Here is a 20,482-nt window from a genome sequence, read left to right as displayed (position 1 = left end):
TTAATATCTACGCCAGGTGGATCATGTAATTAGTCCAGCGTGTACGTGAGTGAGTGTGCATCTCTGCGTCTGTCCACGGCTAATCTCGCATTCTGCCTCAGCAAGCTGCATAATATTTTGGGTGGCCAGTTATGGCTGAATGCTCAAGTGTCTCTCGAGGTTGCGTCTCAAAACACCTTTTTATTGACTGTTTTATACTACTAGCACACACACTGCTGTATTTTGCGGCAAGTCGGCCATTGCTGAGCTAACTCTGTGAGTTTAGTTTAGTTTTTGTCCTTCACAACAACTTTGAGCGGATTTCCTCTGCACCCCACTGAGTGCACCTTTCTCGTGAGCGTATGTGATGTAGATTTGTAACGGAGCTACTGTGGGCAGGGACGGGCGCTGATTTAGAATGAGTGGCTAGCAGAGCGCTCATTGCTTTGGGTGGACGCCGTTCATATATGGAAAGCCGAAAGTGCCATTAAACGCCTCCATTTTCACACTTTTAACCCAAAAAGCACCTGTTTACGCCGCTCTTCTTCGGGACTTTAAAACGCCGTTGTTGTTTTTTCCACACACTTTGACTATATAACCATCTTCATTCACGACTTACAACATCTAAGTGTGTAACAACATTATATGCAACTAGTCAGGCTTAGCTAACAATGAAGTTCGACTGGTAGGCCGTTTTGACATATCATTGCAGAGTAAACACAGGTGTGACTAATTACATTAATTACGTATGGCCCTGATTCACTTTAGGTGGACCGAGGCCCTGGTATTGTGCATGCTGGCTCACTGGAATGGCAGCGATGCACTAAATAAAATGGTATGATGGATTTGATCAATTACACCCGTTTTAACCCTGCTGTGACATGTCAAAGTGCCTGCTGTGTAAAGGGCCTATTTCCCCATCATTGAATGACAACAGTAATTTTGAGATGTAATTTTAAGTGGAAAAATTCAACCCTAACACAGAAACTGTGCTATAGCAAATATTTAACAGATTTACAACCACCGTTCCACACTGGAAAGATGGATCCATTGACAATAGTTTGTGTATGGACTCATGTCAGATAACTTCTTTATGGTTTCCAGTGGTAAATCTGTGTCAGTCGTATCGCCACAGCCGCTATCAGCATCTCTTGAGTCTTTCCCATTATTCACCTGCATTATGTCTAGATTACATCACTGTTCACAAGGCTGTACAATATTCAAATTGGCATGAAAATGTTTTGTGGTGGATATTACAGAGGTGTCCCAATTAAACACGTTTAGAGGCAGCGTGATAATCACACCTGGCAGCCATTTTGTTTCATTTTACTCACAGGTGTGAAGCGTCTCATTTATAGGCGCCAATATGTCGGCGGTGGCAGCACCTTACAAGTGTGAAGACTTTTCACTGGTGTGTGTGTGTGTGTGTGTGTGTGTGTGTGTGTGTGTGTGTGTGTGTGTGTGTGTGTGTGTGTGTGTGTGTGTGTGTGTGTGTGTGTGTGTGTGTGTGTGTGTGTGTGTGTGTGTGTGTGTGTGTGTGTGTGTGTGTGGCCCGCGGGACTAACAAGAAGTATCTCGTTGACTGTATTGTGCCTGCAGCATGCATAGATAACAGTAAATATAACTGATAAATACAAGAAAGGACATAACAGAAAAGGCAGTTTGCATTCAATCTTTATTTCCAAAACGCATTAAACTAGATTTGAACAGACACAAAGCATTTCAAACACTGAAACAGATGAAGAACATTTGTTTGATTGGGTGAAGTTCTCGTCTTTTCTTTCAACATCAGTGGCAAAAGTTGGAGGAAAACAGTCAAATTAAAAAGGAAATAATCACTTTTAATATTCTCTCCCAAAAGCATCCTTTTTTTTTTTTATCATCACAAACTGACACTTGCCACTGTTGCCCTTCTATGCCATTTCAATTCTTGCCTTTTCATTTAAACATTAAAGCACTTGTGGTTTAGAAAGACTTGCATCTTTTATTTAATCATAATTGAATAAAGTGCACTCTCTCACGGAAACAGAAACACAGTGGCGTCAACCAGCAATAGTTTTTACTCTCTGGTTCATTTAGAGTTTGCATATCCCGCAAAAAAAAGCCACCGGCAACAAAAGGCCAGACATGTGCCGCGCACTTGGCATTTCTCACTGCCGTTGCATTTCAGATGAACGTGATTATGTCGACGCATGTGTGAAAACTGGGTGAGCTACCATATGGCATGGAGTGACCCACTTTTTTATTATTATTTTTTTTTTTTACCCTCAATCCACCACATAACTAGTACTCCTCTTCAAGATCGTCGTCCAGGTCAGAGAACTCGATAGACGGCCTGTTGTCTTGGAGCTCCTCGTCACTTTCTCCGTGAGGAACTGCAACCCAGACACATGGAGTCAAATCACACAGCCGGGTGATAAATACAATAAGTGAGTGGTCTACGGTGTACTGCGGCTTTAATTAAACATGACAGTTACACATGAAAGCATTGCTTAGAGCAAATATCAGGACAGCCTTTAGACAAACACAAGAATGGAAGAGAAAGTTGAGCGACATACTTTCCAGATTGTCCATGTGTTCATGAAGAATTCTCACCAGGTTGAACAACTGGGTGAGAGGAGGAAGCAGTTTCCCTTTTCAAGATTTGCATTTTGTGCACAGTACATCATTTAAACAGTTTTGTGTAAATCACTATTAAATTCAGCGTCGGTGGTTCGAAGTGTAAGAAAGACACGATATGTAGAAACACGCACAAACCTGCGCCTGCTGCTCGTGTGCCGGCATTATTGTTACATTAACCTTACATCTATATCTCTTGAGCTGAATATCTCGCATTGTGTTAACACAAAATGACATTGGAACTAGCGGAGCGGGAGGGCTACTGCGTGTGTGTGTGTGTGTGTGTGTGTGTGTGTGTGTGTGTGTGTCGGGGCTGTTGAAGTAGAAAATGAAACCTTAACAAGCGGCGCATTAATGAGAAACTCAGAGCACCCTCACTGAAAAGTCGAGCCGCCCCATAATACCAGGAAAAAAGAAAAACTTCTCTAGCTCCGACTCTGAAATGGCTCTTTCAGCCAATTATGTTTATTGTATCGCTGAATTAGCAATAAGGTGTGTGTGTGTGTGTGTGTGTGTGTGTGTGTGTGTGTGTGTGTGTGTGTGTGTGTGTGTGTGTTCTCACCCCAGCGGCATCGACTGCTCCCAGGACATCGGAGAACCTCTGCTCACAGAAATGCAGCAGCACCACCAGATAGAGACCGCTGCTGATGAACTCATCGTATTCTGACTGTGAAGCAAGAAAAGCACCTTTTAATTGAACTGCACAGTTTTCATGCAGAATGTAGAGAGTACAGTACATGGTTGGCAAAATATATAAGGAGAAGACCACCAGGAGCCTCCATAACAGTTTCAAAGCTGCTTGGCATGGAGACTAAAAGTTTCTGAAGGCCGTTGTATTTTATTCCCATAATTCTCTCACTCAAACCATCCAGTGAGCCCTCGAGCCCGGCATGGAAGCATCTGCATTCATGCGTTTCTACTCATTCAGAATGTATTGAGTGCTGCCATTTTTTTTTTTTTTTTTGAATAGGAAGTAAACCCGTGACTCACTTGCACGTGGGTCCTGTATAACTCCTGAATGCCAAAGTTGTCTATGTCCAAACGCAGTTTCTCCTTACACAGTTCACACGTTGTGATGGCCTCAAGGTTTGTGCCTGAAGAGAAAAAAAACGAGAAAAAAAAAAACACAGACTTGGTTGACAGGACGTAGTTTGGGTGTGAGCTGCAGCCAGGTGACGGTCGGCATTTACCTGAGCAAATCTTGGAGCGGAGCCACCTCTTGATGCAGTCCTGGTGGACGTAGAGCAGACTGCCTGTGCAGCGGCAAGGCTGAATCAGAGGGTTGGAGGCAGATTCCTGCCCCATCTGGCAGATCCGGCACAGGTCGCCTTCTTCCTCGTCAGAATCCTCCAGCAGCAGTCTTTATCAGGGAAACGAGGACATTTACTTCTACATTTGATACGGTACCTTTTTTTTTTTTTTTTTTCATCTCTTGTTTCACATATAAAAAAAACAGAAACTAAATCACTTAATATGTTGAGCTTAAGGGGGCATTTGCAAAACTAGCAGTTTTCTGTCTCGGAGAAAGATACACAAAAGAGGACCAGAATAACTGCATATGTGGGAGTCCATTACCTCTCCTTGATCTTGCGCAGCTTCTCCTGATCCGTACTGGAAGCGGGTTTCTCCAGCTGGCTGTCAGCAGCACCCGACGGACCCACGGACCCTAAAATGTTGTCGTACACTCCGACTCTGCGGCGTGGCGAAAATGCAGCCGGGGCATCTTCAAGTTCAGGTAACGTCTCATCCTCGAGTCTGCAGGGACGACCTGCGCCGAATACCTCTAAACCGACCGCTCCTTCATCTTCATCTTCCTCCTCCGCTTCCTCCTCCTCCTCCTCCTCCTCCTCCTCCTCATCATCGTCGTCATCATCTTCCTGCGTAGCTTTATGCTCGAGGTCATCCCACCTTCTCAGCAAGTGCTGCGGACGGCTGTGGCCTTCTTCTAAGCCGGCAGCAGGGTGCGCATTCCCGCCCTGAGCGTGTCTTCTGAGGCGAGAGAGGAGGGGAGGGCAGCGGCCACGGAGGGAGGAGGACAGCCAGGAGTAGCTGCCTCCTCCTCCTCCTCCTCCGCTGCTGTTATTACTACTGCCGACGCCAGGCTCTCTCCACGATGCCGTTCTCGCCTGAGCCGGGCCGCTACGATAGCCATCGTTGTTCTCCTGGATAGGGGCAAGGTCCGCTCTACGGTGCCTGATGCTACCCAGGGTTACCTCCGACCCTCCGGTGTCGGACTCCACGCTGGACACCCTGGCCCCCTCGTCGCTGTCCACGGACTCTCCGCCCGTTGACGGGCTGTCGTCATCGAGGGAGCGAACGCTGGAGGAGCCGCTGGAAGAGTCTTGGCTGGAGCGCCGTGAAAAGAGGCGGGACAAGAGGCGTCGAGTGGAGCTGCGGCCCTCTGGCTCCGCGCCTTCGGGGGCCGGCCTCGGCGGGAGCGCGGCCTCTGGTTGGGGCGGTGGAGCGGCGTACCTGGAGGTGCGCGAGGAGTAAGGGGAGGAGATCTTTGAGGAGGAGTCGGGGATCCTCGTTTGTTCCTGAGATGAGTGGACGGCGGACGAGCCGCTCAAGAAGCGGGACGGCGTTCTGCTGCTGAAGTCGCGCGCCAGAGGAGAAGAGCGGTGGGAGGTGGTGGAAGATGAGAGGTGGCGATTTAGAGAGCTTTCTCTAGCAGCGAAGGAGGAGGATGAGGACGAGGAAGAAAAGGGGGGATAGTAGGCGGCCTCTTTAGGCCGAGCTCCCTGCGCATACGTGGAGGTCACCCTGTCTGTCTGATCTGGAATGAGGGAAGAGAAGGGGAGTTTGCGTGAGATCCACTTATGTGTAACAATGCATTATGGGTAGGTTGTGTACATCACAAATATATGCCTACACAATGAAGAAGCCGATCCAGGAGTCCTGACCCTTCTTTCTCCCAAACCTGAGAGACTGGGCTCGTTCTTCGTCTCCAGCTCTCTCCTGGACAGCAGCGGGTTTGAGGACGAAGAGGACGACCGCGAGAGCAGACGGCAGGAGCTCCGCGAGGAATCGCAAATGTCGTTCAGTTTGTCACCAGTCCCTGTTAAGAAAAAGAGGTTTGCTTGTATTTAATAATTAACGATAAGGATTTTTACACATAAACTAAGTAATGGATTTGCAAGTAGCTGGTGGTAATCCTGGATTACAACTGACAACAAGACTTAAGCAACAACTGAATTAACCCAGAATAAAGACGGTTATTAAGGTAGTGCTTCAAAAGCTGCCAGTTCTTTCCACATCAAATTGACTTGTTGCTGCAACTTTCAGAGCCAGGTTCCTTTAAGAACTGTTAAGATATGATATTGTATTATTAGTTTGTTGTTTTAAACAGTGTATCATGGTTATCACAGCTTTGTTAACAACAGCACTGCTGTCACCACTGGTTTCTGTTACCGCCTGCACTGAAGCCAGTTAAGACTCTCCGAGAGACACCCAGTGATTTCTGTGTATTTACTGTAAAGAATCATAGATGTCAATCTATGATTCTTTACACCATCCGTGTCCATAAGCAGCTCATGAGCTGAAACACTGTTAAAAAAACACAAAAAAAACAGCCATCTGACGTTGGAGGCGCCTCGACTCTCCACTGCAGATGAGTCAACTAAAATGAGGAAATACAATGAGGAGCCGGGCGGTGGGGGTGTGGCATCGAGTACCTCTGACACTGCTAAGCCCGGTACTGGAATAGGCGGATCCTGTAACGGAGTTGCTGGCCGTTCTTGAGTACAGTCCTCTGTTGCCGTACGACAGCTTGGCCCGTTTAGAATCGTCATCATCACTGACGTTCAACAGTCCGGAGCGCAGCCCCAACCTCCCCTCAGTATCAGTCTGGGGAAAAAGAAAAAGCAGACATTTAATGACACTTTTATATTTCAATGACATCATTCCACAATATTCCGATAAGTTTAAAAAAAAAAAAAAGGTACATTTGACCAAGGCTGTATTTTTCCCCCGCTATAAACAGGTGAGTGTTCAGCTTCGGTACCAGTTTGGTCCTGCTGCTGAGAGAGGATTCGGCCCACGGGCGATCATAAGTTCGGCTGGAGGACGTCAGAGAGGAGGGCAGCTTCCAGCTGGTGGAGCGACTGTCGGAGCTGCTGTAATCTCTGGACGAGCTCAGGAGACGAGAACTCTTCAGAAGGGAGAGAGAGGGTATGATGAGGATAAGATGCGTTATGATTTCCTGTATTGGATTAGTGGCGCTATGGAGCAACATTCTGATGAATTGTTCTCCATGTTATTTGCATTGCAATAAACAGCGAAGGGCGGGAGAGAAGCCGGTGTTAACGGGGATGTAAGCAACGGTATTAAAGAACTCAGAAGATCTACTTTGGAACGGTTTGATGGGAGGACAGACCATCACCGAGTTGGGGTGTTTTGGCGTTAAAAACACTGAATGCAAACAATTGTTTGTTTACTAGGAACCTCCACAGGACACCTTCGTCCCGTGCTCATTCCAGTATACCCGAAATAATTTAAATCACGGGTCTTTCGTGATAGCTTGGACTCTTCTGGACAAAACAGGAACGGGGCCCGGGGCAACGGTAACACTATCTTTCCCGACCGGGCCTTTGACGAGCAGCAAGGACTGAAATATGCACAACGTGCGCCAAGGAATCTAGGCTGCCCTATAAAAAGACCTCCTAAGTGTCTGCTGTTGCGCCGCTGATATTGCTACTGTGCCGTGCGCCTGGGGGAACCTGTAAGAAGCGAGCTTACTTGAACACCCTCTCTCTGGAATACACCAGAAGGGCAGTAAAGCCTCAAGTGGAATATAAAACACACACACACACACACACACACACACACACACACACACACACACACACACACACACACACACACACACACACACACACACACACACACACACACACACACACACACACAGAGAGTTGGGCGATGTGGACTTAAGTGTAGTTGTTGTTGCTCTTGACTGGTTCATCCCACTTAAACCAACACTATTCCAGCTGACACCGTCACCCTAGGACCTTTGCATAGCAGGCTGAATTAAATGAAGCCGGTGTTAATCTACGATGACAGCTTAACCGAAAGAAACTTCCTAATAAGCATGTAATTTGAATTTAATGTAAAACCAGAAGCACCTTATTCAGGATCCCAAGACTAATGCAGTATACCAAGGGAGTGGTGTAGTCCATTCTAATTATTTACACTGTATGCGAATGTTTAGACGGGGGGTGTGCACCGTGTATAAAACAACGATTCTATGCGTGGATCCTAGTTTTTGGTCATTTCTGCACAATAAGCCTGAAGGCTGTGCAGTCGGCCTACCTGGTGGTCCAGGTCCGCCTTGTAAGCCGACGACGCCCTCGGGAAGCGGTCATTGTTCAGCACAGTCTCCCTACTGTACAGCCTGCTGGACGCCAGTGATGACGAGGGGACTGTGGGACTGGACGTGTAGGACGACCTTGAGCTGGGCAGACAAAAGGGAAGTCTGCGAGACCTGGAGTCCATCGCGGATCGTCTGAAGATGAGAAATCCGAATATATTATTGTACGACGGTTGAGACGTGCTGGTAGGAAGCAGGGGGAACAAAAAAAAAAAAAACTCTGCTCACAAACGCGTCTTTTATTCCCCACCCAATGAAGTTCACACCTTGCAGCAACGACTTTATAAAAAGAGCCAGCGACTTCTCCATCTGTCTAGTAACAAAGTTCGGTGGGGCGGTGCGTGTGTGTGTGTGTGTGTGTGTGTGTGTGTGTGTGTGTGTGTGTGTGTGTGTGTGTGTGTGTGTGTGTGTGTGTGTGTGTGTGTGTGTGTGAGCATGTCGGATTTGTCGATGGAGTGCACGTGACGGTGAGTCTGTAAACAAATAAAAAAAATTAAAAAAAATTGCCACCATGCTGTTTCCTGGACTTGATATCACAGTGCCTATCTTTGGGGACTATGAACTCTGTCACATGAACATGACACGAGCGAGCAGTAGCACTCTGAGCAGCCAGCAAGGTGCTCTGTAACACTGGTGAGGCACTGAGATCATTTATTATTAAGCTGCGCTACTAAATCCAGCACAGTGCACAGTCAAGGAAATTGTAATGGTCTCATTTTTGGTATTCAAGTAACCTGTAGTACAAAGTGATGTATTAGCTAAAAGTCAGAGGCACCAGTGGACCTTAAAGGAAGAGTTGAGAGGTTCTCACATAGGGTGGTACAGTGTGAGTTACTCCCGGGTAGTGATATGGATCCATGGACGTTAGTTACAGCACCTGTGGCCAAAGATAGCTCAGCGAGCCAGCAGCCTGTCACACTGAAGTGACCGGCAGTATGAGGCCAGATAACGGACATTTTAAACCTTTTTACCAACCAAAAGAGAAAACAAGACATTTAGGGAAACATAAATGCGTTACCAATGAAGCAATAGACAAAAATGTTTTTACCAGAAGTAGTCTGGGAAGACTTAAAGAGACAACAAAGTCCAAGAAATGTATTAAAACTTGTGTCAGTGTGGTTAACTACTAGTTAAATAGTCCCGTTTTGCTGCTGTTCATTTTCTATGTAACACGCCGCAGGTGTCGTGTCTCCTGGGAAACAAACACCCTGCAATGAATCCCACCTTCACAGAGCGTATAATGTTCGCTTAATGTTGTTAACAGGTCCAATTAGAATGAACTAAAACACGAGGGAATGTTTGTTGTAGTACTTTTATATAACATTACGTTCAAATTACCCTAAACACTGGATCACAAGACCTGTAACTAACCTGAGCAAATATCAATGCATCAGTAGCTTATTATAGCCACTAGAAATCATAACAGCGGCGTTAATGTAAAGTCTCAGTAGAGACAGTTTAATAGTCATTGACTTTAAGTAAAACCTTAACGTTTTTATGTGAACCAACATTACCAGGTCAACGTTAGCTGCTCTGGTGATCGACAGTTTACGAACTGTCTCAACCAAACTGCAGGTTTCAACGTTATAGTTGGTTAGCAAGCTAACCAGTCGGCGTTAGCAGAACACCAAGAGAAAAATAACCTGTAGCTAACGCTAAATCGGAAGAATTATCATTAACCCTTTCCCTAGCGTTGTTTCTGTTAACGTTTCTGTTGTTTTGCTAACGATTATTGACTGCCTTGCACATTTCATATGCGACGGTTAGCTACAAACTAACGTTAACGCTAGTCTAACTTAGCTGTTAAAGAAATAGTCGCCGTTTAGGTGTGCCAACACGGTAGCTTCGGCTAGTTGTCGGCAGAGCGGTTTGCTCCAGCAGCTGACATCTCAGCCAGCGCTAGCTTTACAGTAGCTGGTTAGCTTATCATTTGTGCGCTGGCGTTAACAAGTCCTGACATTTTACGTTAACTGATCAGTGGCGCTAAATTAAACGCTGACTTGATGTTGGTTTGAGACAACCAGTTCCAACATCAAGCGACATGTTACACTACCTACAGTCCCATCACAATGCACTGCCACCGGCGTAAACATCCTCACCTTTGATTTCAATTTTCCTTTGGTTTTAGCACAACAGGAGCGATGGCGTCTGTGTTGACTGCTGTGGACACAGACGGTCACGTGATTTGCATTGACCCGGAGGGAGTGGTTAAGAAGTCTGCTCGTGGCTCATTTTCACGATGCACGTAATTCATCCACGGCGGGTTTTTAAAAAAAAAAAAAAAAAGGAAATTTAGAACTAGTATATGAATGCAACCCGAGAAGAATATACACATTTATGCCACTGATTAAACCAAACATCATAACTCTTACCGAGTTTGACGCCTCACAATACCCCAGGCCCAGTCAAACAGCGTCCCCATGAGGCTCAGATAAGAAAGTAAATCACATTCTCGTTTTGAAATGTATTCCACCAACAACTCCAATAATATATGGTGTTAAGCCAATACAGGCCCACAAACCTGCCCTGTCACATACAACATTTGGGCTCTGGAATAACTCGATTACACCTAAGTTGAAGAAGAAGAAAAAATATCAAATTTCTCAAAATGTAACGTGCATATATAGAACATATTGTGCTTCTATTTATATCTGTTTCTTCTGTTTTTAAAGCAAGGTTTCAGTAGACTACTCAAACACAGGCAAACCAGATGCTTCATGAAGATTTGTGTGTGCAATCCTAAAAAAAAGTCTCACGACCTTATGGCTTAAAAGAGTCGAAGCCCCTGTGCACTCAGAAGCAAATACATGTAACCTATTACTGATTTGAAACTATTAGAAATAAAACAGGTACAAATTATTTAAAAAAAAAAAAACAATGTCCGCGTATGACGTTTGTGTGATCTATAAAACTTTATTTTGTTTGCATTTGTACTTGTTTAATGCTATTTTACTCTTACTTGACAACATACTTTTTTACAATGGATTAATTTGGCATCTAGTGAGTTACATTTCTAATCAAGATTTACCTACAAAATAAAATTTTGCAAAAAACAAATGATAGTCTTATGAAATAGAAGGCATGCTAAAATACCCAACAGTATATAAAAGAAAAAAAACTAAATTAAATGCTGCTTAAATATCTGCAACAGTAACACAACTTCAATTTAATAATATTCCCTTTTACTTTTGATAATGAAGTTTATGTCAGTGATGTACTTCAACATTTAATTAAGGAAAGTCACAATTTCTTGAACATCCTGGTACAGCAATGACTTATTTCCATTTGACATCTGATTATTATGATTACGGCAGACGGCTGGATAAACCTCACACTTGTCAACTTCCTGATGTGACGAGTAGCAAAGAGCAAAGACATGGATGTGGAGAAATTAAATCAGCATATGAGGATGGATATGATACAATGAGAAGAGAGAAGGTGCAGTGATTTATGCAGTTAATGTGATAAAGTAATATATTATCCTGGTATGAGACGAGAGACCACTAGATTGTGTTTGTATTGTTTCTACTTGTATCTGCCATGATCTATTATGTATGTGTTAAAATGTTGAATGAATCCATTAAAACATCTAAATTGTAGCAGTTTGAAACTGCAGTAATTGGCTTGAAAGTTTAATGTAATATAAGTCTTTTTTTTCTTCTTTTGCATATAATATCTCCAACACACCACTCATGATTTTTTGACTAAACTGGGGCATGTGATGCATCTAACGTGCATCATGGCATTTTGACATTTTGAAAATGACTGCCCCAAGGGGGACGCTGTGAATACAAGTCAAAATTAATAAGTGAAAACTTTGCTTGTAGCTACTTACATGCTTTCCAGCACTGCTGAGCAAATGCCAAATACATAACAAATGTTTTTTTCTTTTTTTTTATGAGAGGCATGAATACAGAAAACACGTCTAATAATTTAGCATCTCCTCCTGAAGATAAAGGATTTGGAGCAGAGCGATAACATCATCAGGCCACGCTTTGTTACAGTAGAAAGCTTTATTTTCCTTATGAAAACTGTTTACAATTGAGTCAGGGAATTATCCAGAGTAACTTTGTGTTGGAGCAAAAAAAGGTTTTAAATGCTTTGAGCAGCTTCATCATTGGGTGGAGGCAGAAATCTCAGAGATGTATCAAATGCAGGGTAAATAACAATAAATCTAATAAATAATAGATAAAGGGAGATCTGACATTCAAAACAAATGAAATGACCATATTATAGACCAGATGATTTTTTTTTGTAGTTTAAGTTGTGGGACATATGGAGGACAGTATAATTATTGATTCTAAAGTAATTTAAAAAGGCCTCGCTTATTTAAAGCCATGTGCAGATTGCATACAAAATAATTTGTGCTGTTTGTTTATGTTGTTGCTGTTAATGAATATCCCACTGTACTTGTAAATTATCAGAACCTGGGTCATTTTTAGTATGCTGTGGGTCAGGTAGATCATTTAGACCGGCTAATTATAAGAGGAGAGGTTCCTCTTCTGGTTTTCCCGAAACACATGTAGTTTATTAAATTCAACCATATTTACATTTTTTGAAGTAGCAGTCACTATCACACACAAATATTTTACACTCTGACTTTTACTTTGAATCTACTGAGAACTAAGAGATTACAATACTGGCAGGTTTCCATACACTTTATGTCTACCAAATAGGACATATGGTGTTGACCAAATAAAACATTTTATATGATAAATTAATGTTTTGCAATGAGTGTATTAGAAAAAGGTGACTGTCGTTCCTGTAAATAGTTTGGAAACATACTGCAAACTTATTTTATATGTGTTTTCAAACATATATGAACATATTCATAGATAAAAAAATGCATTTAGCTTCAGATACAGTTCAAATTTTGTATTGGTTTTTATGTTGTTATGTTTGTAATGGAAATTTGTAATTAAAAATTGAGGATTGATATTGGTGTTGGTAGGGAACCGAATCACCCGGAATCAAACCTACAGGAAGATATGGGGAACTACCAAAATCCATAGAGAAAGGCCCTGTCCAGACCTGGGGTATTGGTGTTGGTAGGAGACCGGATCACCCGGAATCAAACCTACAGGAAGATAGGGGGAACTAGCAAAATCCACAGAGAAAGGCCCTGTCCAGACCTGGGTTATTGGTGTTCATTGTCCTTCAACTCACTTGAAGAACTGAATGAATCTTTTCCACAAAGAGAGTCTTTTAGGCTTCTTGTGGTCCTTCGGGGAGTGTTGGATGTTGATCTTGGACTGGAGGAGATGAGACTTATCTTCCTGCCACTGCAGCTGTTGAATCTTGGTGTCACTGAGTGCCTGTGTCAGTGTAGGTTGCAGATAGATGGGCCAGATAGATGTCTGCTTCTTTCTGGCTCTCCCTTTGCATCTGAAGTGCCTCCTCCATCTCAGACCCATCACAGGCCTGAGTGGTGTGTTGTGAAGGTTGTGGAAGATCCTCTTTCTGTGCCTGGTTCTTTCTCGCAAGAAGGGTTGTGGTCTCTGAAGCGCCGACCTCTGCAGACACAATAGCGCCGTTCGGTTTGAGACCCACCTTAACCTGGTGGGGGGAAGTCTTAGACCCATCACAGGCCTGAGTGGTGTGTTGTGGTGGCTTCCAAAGAGATTTGTTCTTGACAGGGCCCCTTCTCAGATCCGGGTACTCACCACTCTGCTGGGTACTTAACTTATAGTTTGTGGTCACTGAAGCGCCGACCTCGACAGACACAATAGCCCCGTTCGGCTTGAGACCCACCTTAACCTGGTGGGGGGAAGTCTTAGACCCATCACAGGCCTGAGTGGTGTGTTGTGGTGGTTTCCAAAGGGATTTGCTCTTGACAGGGCCCCTTCTCAGATCTGGGTACTCATCACTCTGCTGGGTAGCACATGAAGATGGAAGTTTTTCCCAAGGTGATTTAGTCGGCAGTGGAGCCGCCTTAACCCAAACACTAGGTGCTTTTAAAATAGAGCAGTAGGGTGGTGGTGGTGGTGTGCAAACCATTTTCTTCTGTGTCAAGCCCTTTCTAAAATACATTACTTTTACCTCACCAAACGAAACCTTGCATGAGTTTTCCTGGACAGGACAACTTGGCAATTTAGTGGCCTTACCAGCTTGCTGTGTAGCACCTGAAGGTGTACCTGTTTGGAGAAGTACACCCTCAGATGTCGGAGCTTGCGGTGGGTCTCTTCCCTGTGCCAGGCACTTTTTGATGGGGTGGGATTTGTTTTGAGTCTTGGGAGGATTTACCTCTGCAAACTCAGAAGTCAATTTCTTCCTGCAAAGAGTGGAAATCCTGTTATCCCAGGCTCTGAATGAGACTGTTAAGTCCATTGCAGGCGGAATACAGTTTTTCTTCACTTTGTTTTTGCCTTTTCTGCTTTTAGTGTTTTTCTCCATTAGGAAACTCATGAACGTTCCACAAATACACAAATAATCTACAAATATACAAATAATCTACAAATCTACAAATTCTACAAATAGTCTACAAGTCTACAAGTCTACATGGTATACTGTAGACCTGTCATTCTACATTAATGGCAATATCTGATCAAAGACAATATAATGGAATGTATGCTATGATGATGCAATAGAATGGAATGTTCTCATGCACGTGCGCGCACGTGCATAGAGTGCATGATCTATACACGGTGCAATCTAGGGCTGACGTCATTATAAAAGCCAGAGAAAACTATCAACCACTAAGGGGCGCCACAGCTCACACTTTCCACGCCTCCACATACTTGGAAGAGGCAATTGAGCTGCACTATTATTTGCATGCCAGAACTTGGTGTTTGTTTAGTCGGGGAGGCAATTAAAGCCAATTTCAACAGGTTTAATTAGATTGATTTGAATAATTGTTTTTGAAAGGCCTTACAGATCCCGTCATCACAGTAAATCCAGGATTAGCAGTGTTCATTTGATGTGCATACTTTAACTCACATATAATTTAGTGCACCTCGAGGATGCATTGATCAAAGATAATCTTGCACATATACTTGTTATTCGTTTTGTTTGTATGTGTCATTTCTTAAGAGTGTGTTCTGAGTAAAATTAATTTACCGTCTGAATCTGTAACACACTTCATGTTAAATGTGTGTGTGTGTGTGTGTGTGTGGGGGGGGGGGGGGGGGGGGGGGATTAGAAAGGTCAGTTTGGAGCGAAGAGGCAGCACTGTTGCGCAGCAGATGCATAATAATGTGAAGGTCAACGAGACACTCATCATGCTTGGTTAAAACGTAGCGCTTCGAAGGCCCAGCGATCCATTATTAGTCGCGTGTGTACACCGGTGAACGGTGATCAAACCCCAGTGTAAACGCACCCAAGGCTAGCGGAACAAGGGGTGAAGGAGAAAGTGAGAGTGAAAAGGATAAATATAGGAGGGCGGTGCTGCAGATTAATTACTGACAAAAAAAGGACGCACGACCTCGACAAATGAGGAAGTGCAAGGTCTGGTGAGTTGGGGAGGAGGATGCTCAAACCAACTGCGGGTGTGCAGGCCAATTCCACTGCCCCCCCCCCCCCTTCTTCTTCTTCTTCCTTCCGACACATGAAGAGAGACTACAAGCTCTCCTCCCCCAGTGCTGCTGATAGGATGATAATGGAGCATTCCTTGGAGCTGTTTCTCATTCATGCTAGCTGTGACAAGGGAGAACATGCTTCTCCCCCCCACCCTCTCTCACTCTTTCAGCCATAAGATCATGGGCATGTAACCTGAGATTTGCCCTCCTCTTACCTGACTCCTCTTGTTTATGTGCTTGCTGTGGATATGAGAGGCATACCTACCTGCTTCTCTGAGCGCTTTGTTCCAGCTATAAAAAAAAAAAAATCAAAGTTTCCTGGTGTGCAAAAAAAATGAATGGTGGTGACTTTTACCTCAAGTGTGGACTGTTTTTCCAAATCAAATGGCTTTAAATTGAAAGAAAAAAGGGCAAAACATAGAGATGTTGATGTTCACACTCTGCTTGTGCAACTGACTTCAACTGTAGCCTTTAAGACACAGAATAACTGCAAGAATGCCTGGATTTGTCCAGGGCTGTGTAATCACAAAGGAATGTCCAGAGACATTTCTTGCTTTCCCTCCACGAGACCCCTCTTTTCCCACGGCTCGTCCAGGTCTTGAGAATCTGCTTCCTCTCCCTCTCTCTGCCTCCCTTCCTCCCTCTCTCTCCCGCCCGCCCGCCCGTCCGCCCGCTCTCTGTTTGTGAAGACACATGAATGCCACAAAAGGCTGGTTTATAGGCGAGTTACAATACGAGCTCAGTGTCCCAGTGAGCACAAAGAGCAAGAGTCTGTGCCCTTCTGAGAGAGACCTCTAGGAAGGAGCGTCCAGGCTTATAAGGCCTTGAGTTATTTCCAGCGTAAAAATCAAACAGGAGGTCCGTGGAAACAAACGCGCAACACAGCAGAGTGGAGTGAACTTCCTAAGCACAGATTGTAAGTTGTTGTCCCCGGGGGGATTTTTCCTCTGTTGTGTTGATTTCCGAAACCTCCTCCCAGAGGGATCATTTTTCTGTAGAACCATTTTTAAATGTTCTACAGAACAACAAACCTTGTAGCCAAAGAGTTGTGTGGAGTTCAGTTGTGTGCTTACAGTGCAATATTTCTGTTGCTGATGATCCCATAGCAACTTAAGCAGACAATGTGTTTGTATCTTACTCATTTTTATATTGAGGAATTCTTTGCTCACTTGAATATGCCGCTGTATTCAAAGTGTGTATGGGCCTGCTTCAAAACCCAGGACTGCAGATGCACAGATCAGCAACAATGGTGAAAAAAAAGCAAGGCCACATGTGTTAACACTTTGGGTCACATGTTTGAGGGGCACCGTCGAAATACTTGTGAGCTATTTGTGGACATTCTTCTCTCGCCATAGGGGCAATCAGCGAATACAAGTCCTGTCAGTGTTGTCTTTAAATGTGCTGCAGACAATTTGAAAAAAAAAAGTCACACACTTGATGCAATTAGTGACTTTGTTTTAGCTGAGCAATGTTTCACCCCCATCGCAACCGCTAAAAGGCGTTAGTTCCAAGGATTCAAAGAAACATTTGTTGGTCTTAATGTTCCCCAGACACAAAGTGACATCTGCCTCCCTCCCCTGCATCGCCTGCTGCTCTTTGTTCAGATGAGCACTGAGGGGAGAGCACATTGAAGGCAGAGATGATGTCACCATTGTGATCATTACTGTGCTGTGCGGTGCCCTATTTTTGACCAGGCGTCACTGAGGGCAGGCCAGAATGTCTGCCTGCACGCTGCCAGGAGGAACAGTGGCCTGCCAGTATTAATTAACACAGGGCCCGTTCTCATCGGTCCTAAAACCGTCTTAAGACCAGCCCCTCAGGTCCACCAAGTCTCTGTTCAGATGCTCTCCAGCGAATAGATCATTGGGGCGATTCGACAAAGGATGTGTTCTTAACCCCACGGCCCTGATTGTTTTGTGTCATTGATTAAGCACTGCAATAAAAGACGTATTCAACATTTCCAGTACATATTTCATTCTTGGTCAAACATGGACTCATATCTCCTCCATCCTTGCATGTACTTCCTTCTTAACTCCAAAGCTTAATGCTTTATTTAGTATTATTAGTATTATTACTATTCAGTAACTAGTCACTAGTTCTGCTGAGCCGTATTAACTCTCCAGTGCGATGTGAACTGTGAACTGTGTCTGTTGAATAATTTATTTTGCCAATCAAATAAATGAATGGAGACATTTAATTATTAATACAAACACACACAGTCACACTAATAGGAACACCCATATTTACAGTCATGTTTCAAATGAATAGTAATTTGCTCCGGGGAGTAAGTGTGGAGCTGGTTTAAATTATCCTAATAGTTATCCTAAAGGCTCAATAATATAATAAAGACTTGTATCACTGTATTAGTATTAATTAGATCATTATTTCACAACAAACCTGCATTTCATTTCCAGGAGATGATGTTCTCTTTGACACCACCGCACCTACAGGGTTCATTTATTATTCATAATGAAACTTTCAAAACATGCAGGTGTGACAGGCTGACGGACAGATGTGATCACCTTTTGACTTCAGTGCTCCGCATCTTTGTCACTCAAGGCACGCGGACAACACGTTGCGTATTTGTATTGTGGTTTTGATTCAGGCTTATTTGTTTTTCCAGTGTGCCTGTCTTTTGCAAAGAATTCCCTCCCGTGAGGATCTGAGAGGTTGCCAGTTTATAGGTCAGTAAAGATGCACTCTCTGATTTTGTTATTGTGACCAATAACACCTACAAATCCACAGAATTCCTCTCAGCTCACTGCTGAGGTTCGCGGTTTTAAAATATCAACAGTGAGCTGAAGGAAAGTTGGGGATTTGAGTGTGCTGTTGGGTGCCATAAGGAGGTTTATCTTTAAACACAAAGTTTTATAAATATTTTTTTTGGATGGAGCACTTTAAAACACTCAGCAATCAGGCTCTCAGGCAAATGTCAGCTCAGGATGCAGATGGACCAAGCTGTTATTACTCTAAGGGATTAAAGATTGTCTTGCAGCCTATCTGCGAACACTCTGGTCTAAAATGTGTTCAAAATGTGTGAAGAATTCAAAAAAGTCCATTCGATCTGCTGTTTTTTTGTTAAAACCCAAACAGACAAATGTACATGTTTCTGTAAAGCACTTACAATGAGTAAAACTGAAGCCCTTATATCTTAGTTATTCCTGACTGAATAAAAAGCTATAATTATTTTGTTGTTTCTTACATATGTTTTCTAATATTTATCCTGAAATATCATGGGCATTATTCAAGATGTAACCAATGTTGTGAAAAGGTTGTAAAAGGATGGGGGGAGGTTGTTCACATGGCTTCATTAATCTCACACTGTGCATATCAATCAATCAATTTTGTTAGTAAAGCCACATCTTTTTTTTTCCAATATTAAATGAAACCTGTTCAGCCACAGGAGCTCTGATTTCTCCTAACACAGCCTTATGGTGCCGCCAACATTTTGTCTTATTTTATGCATTTGCTGATTGAAAAGGGTTTGGACACTGGCCAGCATTATGTATGTGGACATTATATCTGCAGGGGGTCTTTTTTCATACATTTTATAATAGGCTTTATAACAGGTTCAAACACATAAATATGAAAGCTTGTTCAATAGATGGATTTTTGATGGTCTCGACGCGCTCTATCTGAAAACAGCTCATATGGTATGCATGGACATTTTTTCCTGCATTTAAATGAGACTTTAAGGTCTATAATTAGACCATAAGTAGCATTCAGAAACAATGTATTAGCATTCATTTTACATTGAATTTGTAAAATGAATTTTGAATTTCTATCTCTAAATCTATAAATATAGAATCAACATAGAGGACAAACCAAAGCCTAATTCACCTTGCACACAAATATATCGGTATCCACAACAAAATAGGCACAGGTATTTAAGTAAGATCTCCTTCACATGTGGTCATGTGTGGGCGCTGAAACCACTTGTGTTTAAGCCAGCTTTTCACAATTGTTTAGACACGGAACATATACGTCGAATCAGTGTAGTTATTTCAGTTTTGCTGAATGGCTGCGGTATGGATGCATGTGACAGCAATACTAATAGTAGCAGTGCATTACCTTGACAGGTGTTGAGAATATAGTCGAGACATTCAAAGGGGATGAAACACATTCATAGCTGTTTTCCCTCATCTCCTTGTACCAAACTCAACCTCTCAGATGCACAATTTAATTTAATCATCCTCTTTTTATGTTGTCAAAACAGTAATCCTTACACACAGACACTTTTCCTTTGGCTTTTTTCTATTTCACCAATTTAGGTTTCAATAGAACATGTCCGCAAACATGTGATAAAGTGTGAGTTTCTTCATGTACACGTTGATTTCTACAACGGACAAGAAAGTGATTCATTTCACAATCTTCATTTCACAATCAAAAAAGCCTTTGAAAGCCTGTTGGCAGTTTCAACATGACTCGTGCAATTCTGAATTTCCAGGTCTTTTAAGGTTAAAGCACACGACTCAATACAGCTCCAAAACTGTCATCTAAATCAGTGACGAAGTCTTTTTTTTTACATATCAAATGCTTCCCTTTTTGCAGTTGCCTGGCGTTGCTGCATAATTAGGGCTAATGTCACATCATTAAAGGGGCCAAATTCTCACTCACGTGAGTTTGGTGTGTCCCTATGAAGTCGGCGCTCACACTGAAATTCTAGTCATGTAACACAAGGCATGGCTAATTTGAGATTGGTTAGGAGTTCCACTTTTAACGGTGTATTTCACTGTATTCTGTGCGCTTTGATCCAAATTTTCAGGGAACTCTCTGCCAAATCAAATTTGTCAAAGCAAATGCTTAAAAAGAACAAGGGAGCTCTCCGGCTGTTGATTCTGAACGCTGTTTAAATCTCTGATGACTGATTAGGCCAACAGTGATGTCTGTCAATATGAGCCGAGAGCCTCCGGATTAGCATTTCAGTGGAATCCCATAAAAGGTAGCTTACCTTTGCGTTACAAAGCACTAGTGGGTGAATTAATAGAAGTACGTCTGGTCT

The 20,482-nt window shown here is 43.2% G+C and overlaps 1 protein-coding gene across 2 annotated transcripts; it reads right to left on the bottom strand.

Annotated features, from left to right (window-relative positions):
- Positions 1-1,636: 1,636 nt before the first annotated feature.
- On the bottom strand, positions 1,637-10,205 carry marchf7 (membrane-associated ring finger (C3HC4) 7). 2 transcript variants are annotated; one of them, XM_068730739.1, is made up of 11 exons: positions 10,066-10,200; positions 7,909-8,101; positions 6,602-6,748; positions 6,273-6,444; positions 5,471-5,656; positions 4,174-5,374; positions 3,789-3,958; positions 3,589-3,692; positions 3,161-3,265; positions 2,538-2,586; positions 1,637-2,354 (listed from the first exon to the last, which is right to left on the bottom strand). In XM_068730739.1, the coding sequence occupies exons 2-11, from the start codon at positions 8,089-8,091 to the stop codon at positions 2,263-2,265; spliced, it is 2,409 nt and encodes an 802-aa protein (XP_068586840.1). In that variant the 5' UTR covers positions 8,092-8,101; positions 10,066-10,200; the 3' UTR covers positions 1,637-2,262. The 2 variants fall into 2 exon arrangements, with proteins under 2 accessions (XP_068586840.1, XP_068586841.1); XM_068730740.1 differs by lacking the exon at positions 2,538-2,586 and having other exon boundaries at positions 10,066-10,205.
- Positions 10,206-20,482: the final 10,277 nt, after the last annotated feature.

Source organism: Cebidichthys violaceus, unplaced genomic scaffold (genome assembly GCF_023349555.1).
Source record: "Cebidichthys violaceus isolate CVI_PGR_0920_01 unplaced genomic scaffold, fCebVio1.0.p SCAF_5, whole genome shotgun sequence".
Lineage (NCBI taxonomy): Eukaryota > Metazoa > Chordata > Actinopteri > Perciformes > Stichaeidae > Cebidichthys > Cebidichthys violaceus.
This window is presented reverse-complemented; position numbering and strand designations above follow the sequence as displayed.

What these genes read in the sequence shown, in the direction of transcription:
- marchf7 (XM_068730739.1), bottom strand. Translation starts at nt 8,091, where the DNA reads ATGGACTCCAGGTCTCGCAGACTTCCCTTTTGTCTGCCCAGCTCAAGG. An exon ending in CCGCTCCAAGATTTGCTCAG is followed by an intron (nt 3,693 to 3,788) that starts GTAAATGCCGAC and finishes TTTTCTCTTCAG; the next exon opens with GCACAAACCTTGAGGCCATC. An exon ending in GAGCAGTCGATGCCGCTGGG is followed by an intron (nt 2,587 to 3,160) that starts GTGAGAACACAC and finishes CCTCTCACCCAG; the next exon opens with TTGTTCAACCTGGTGAGAAT.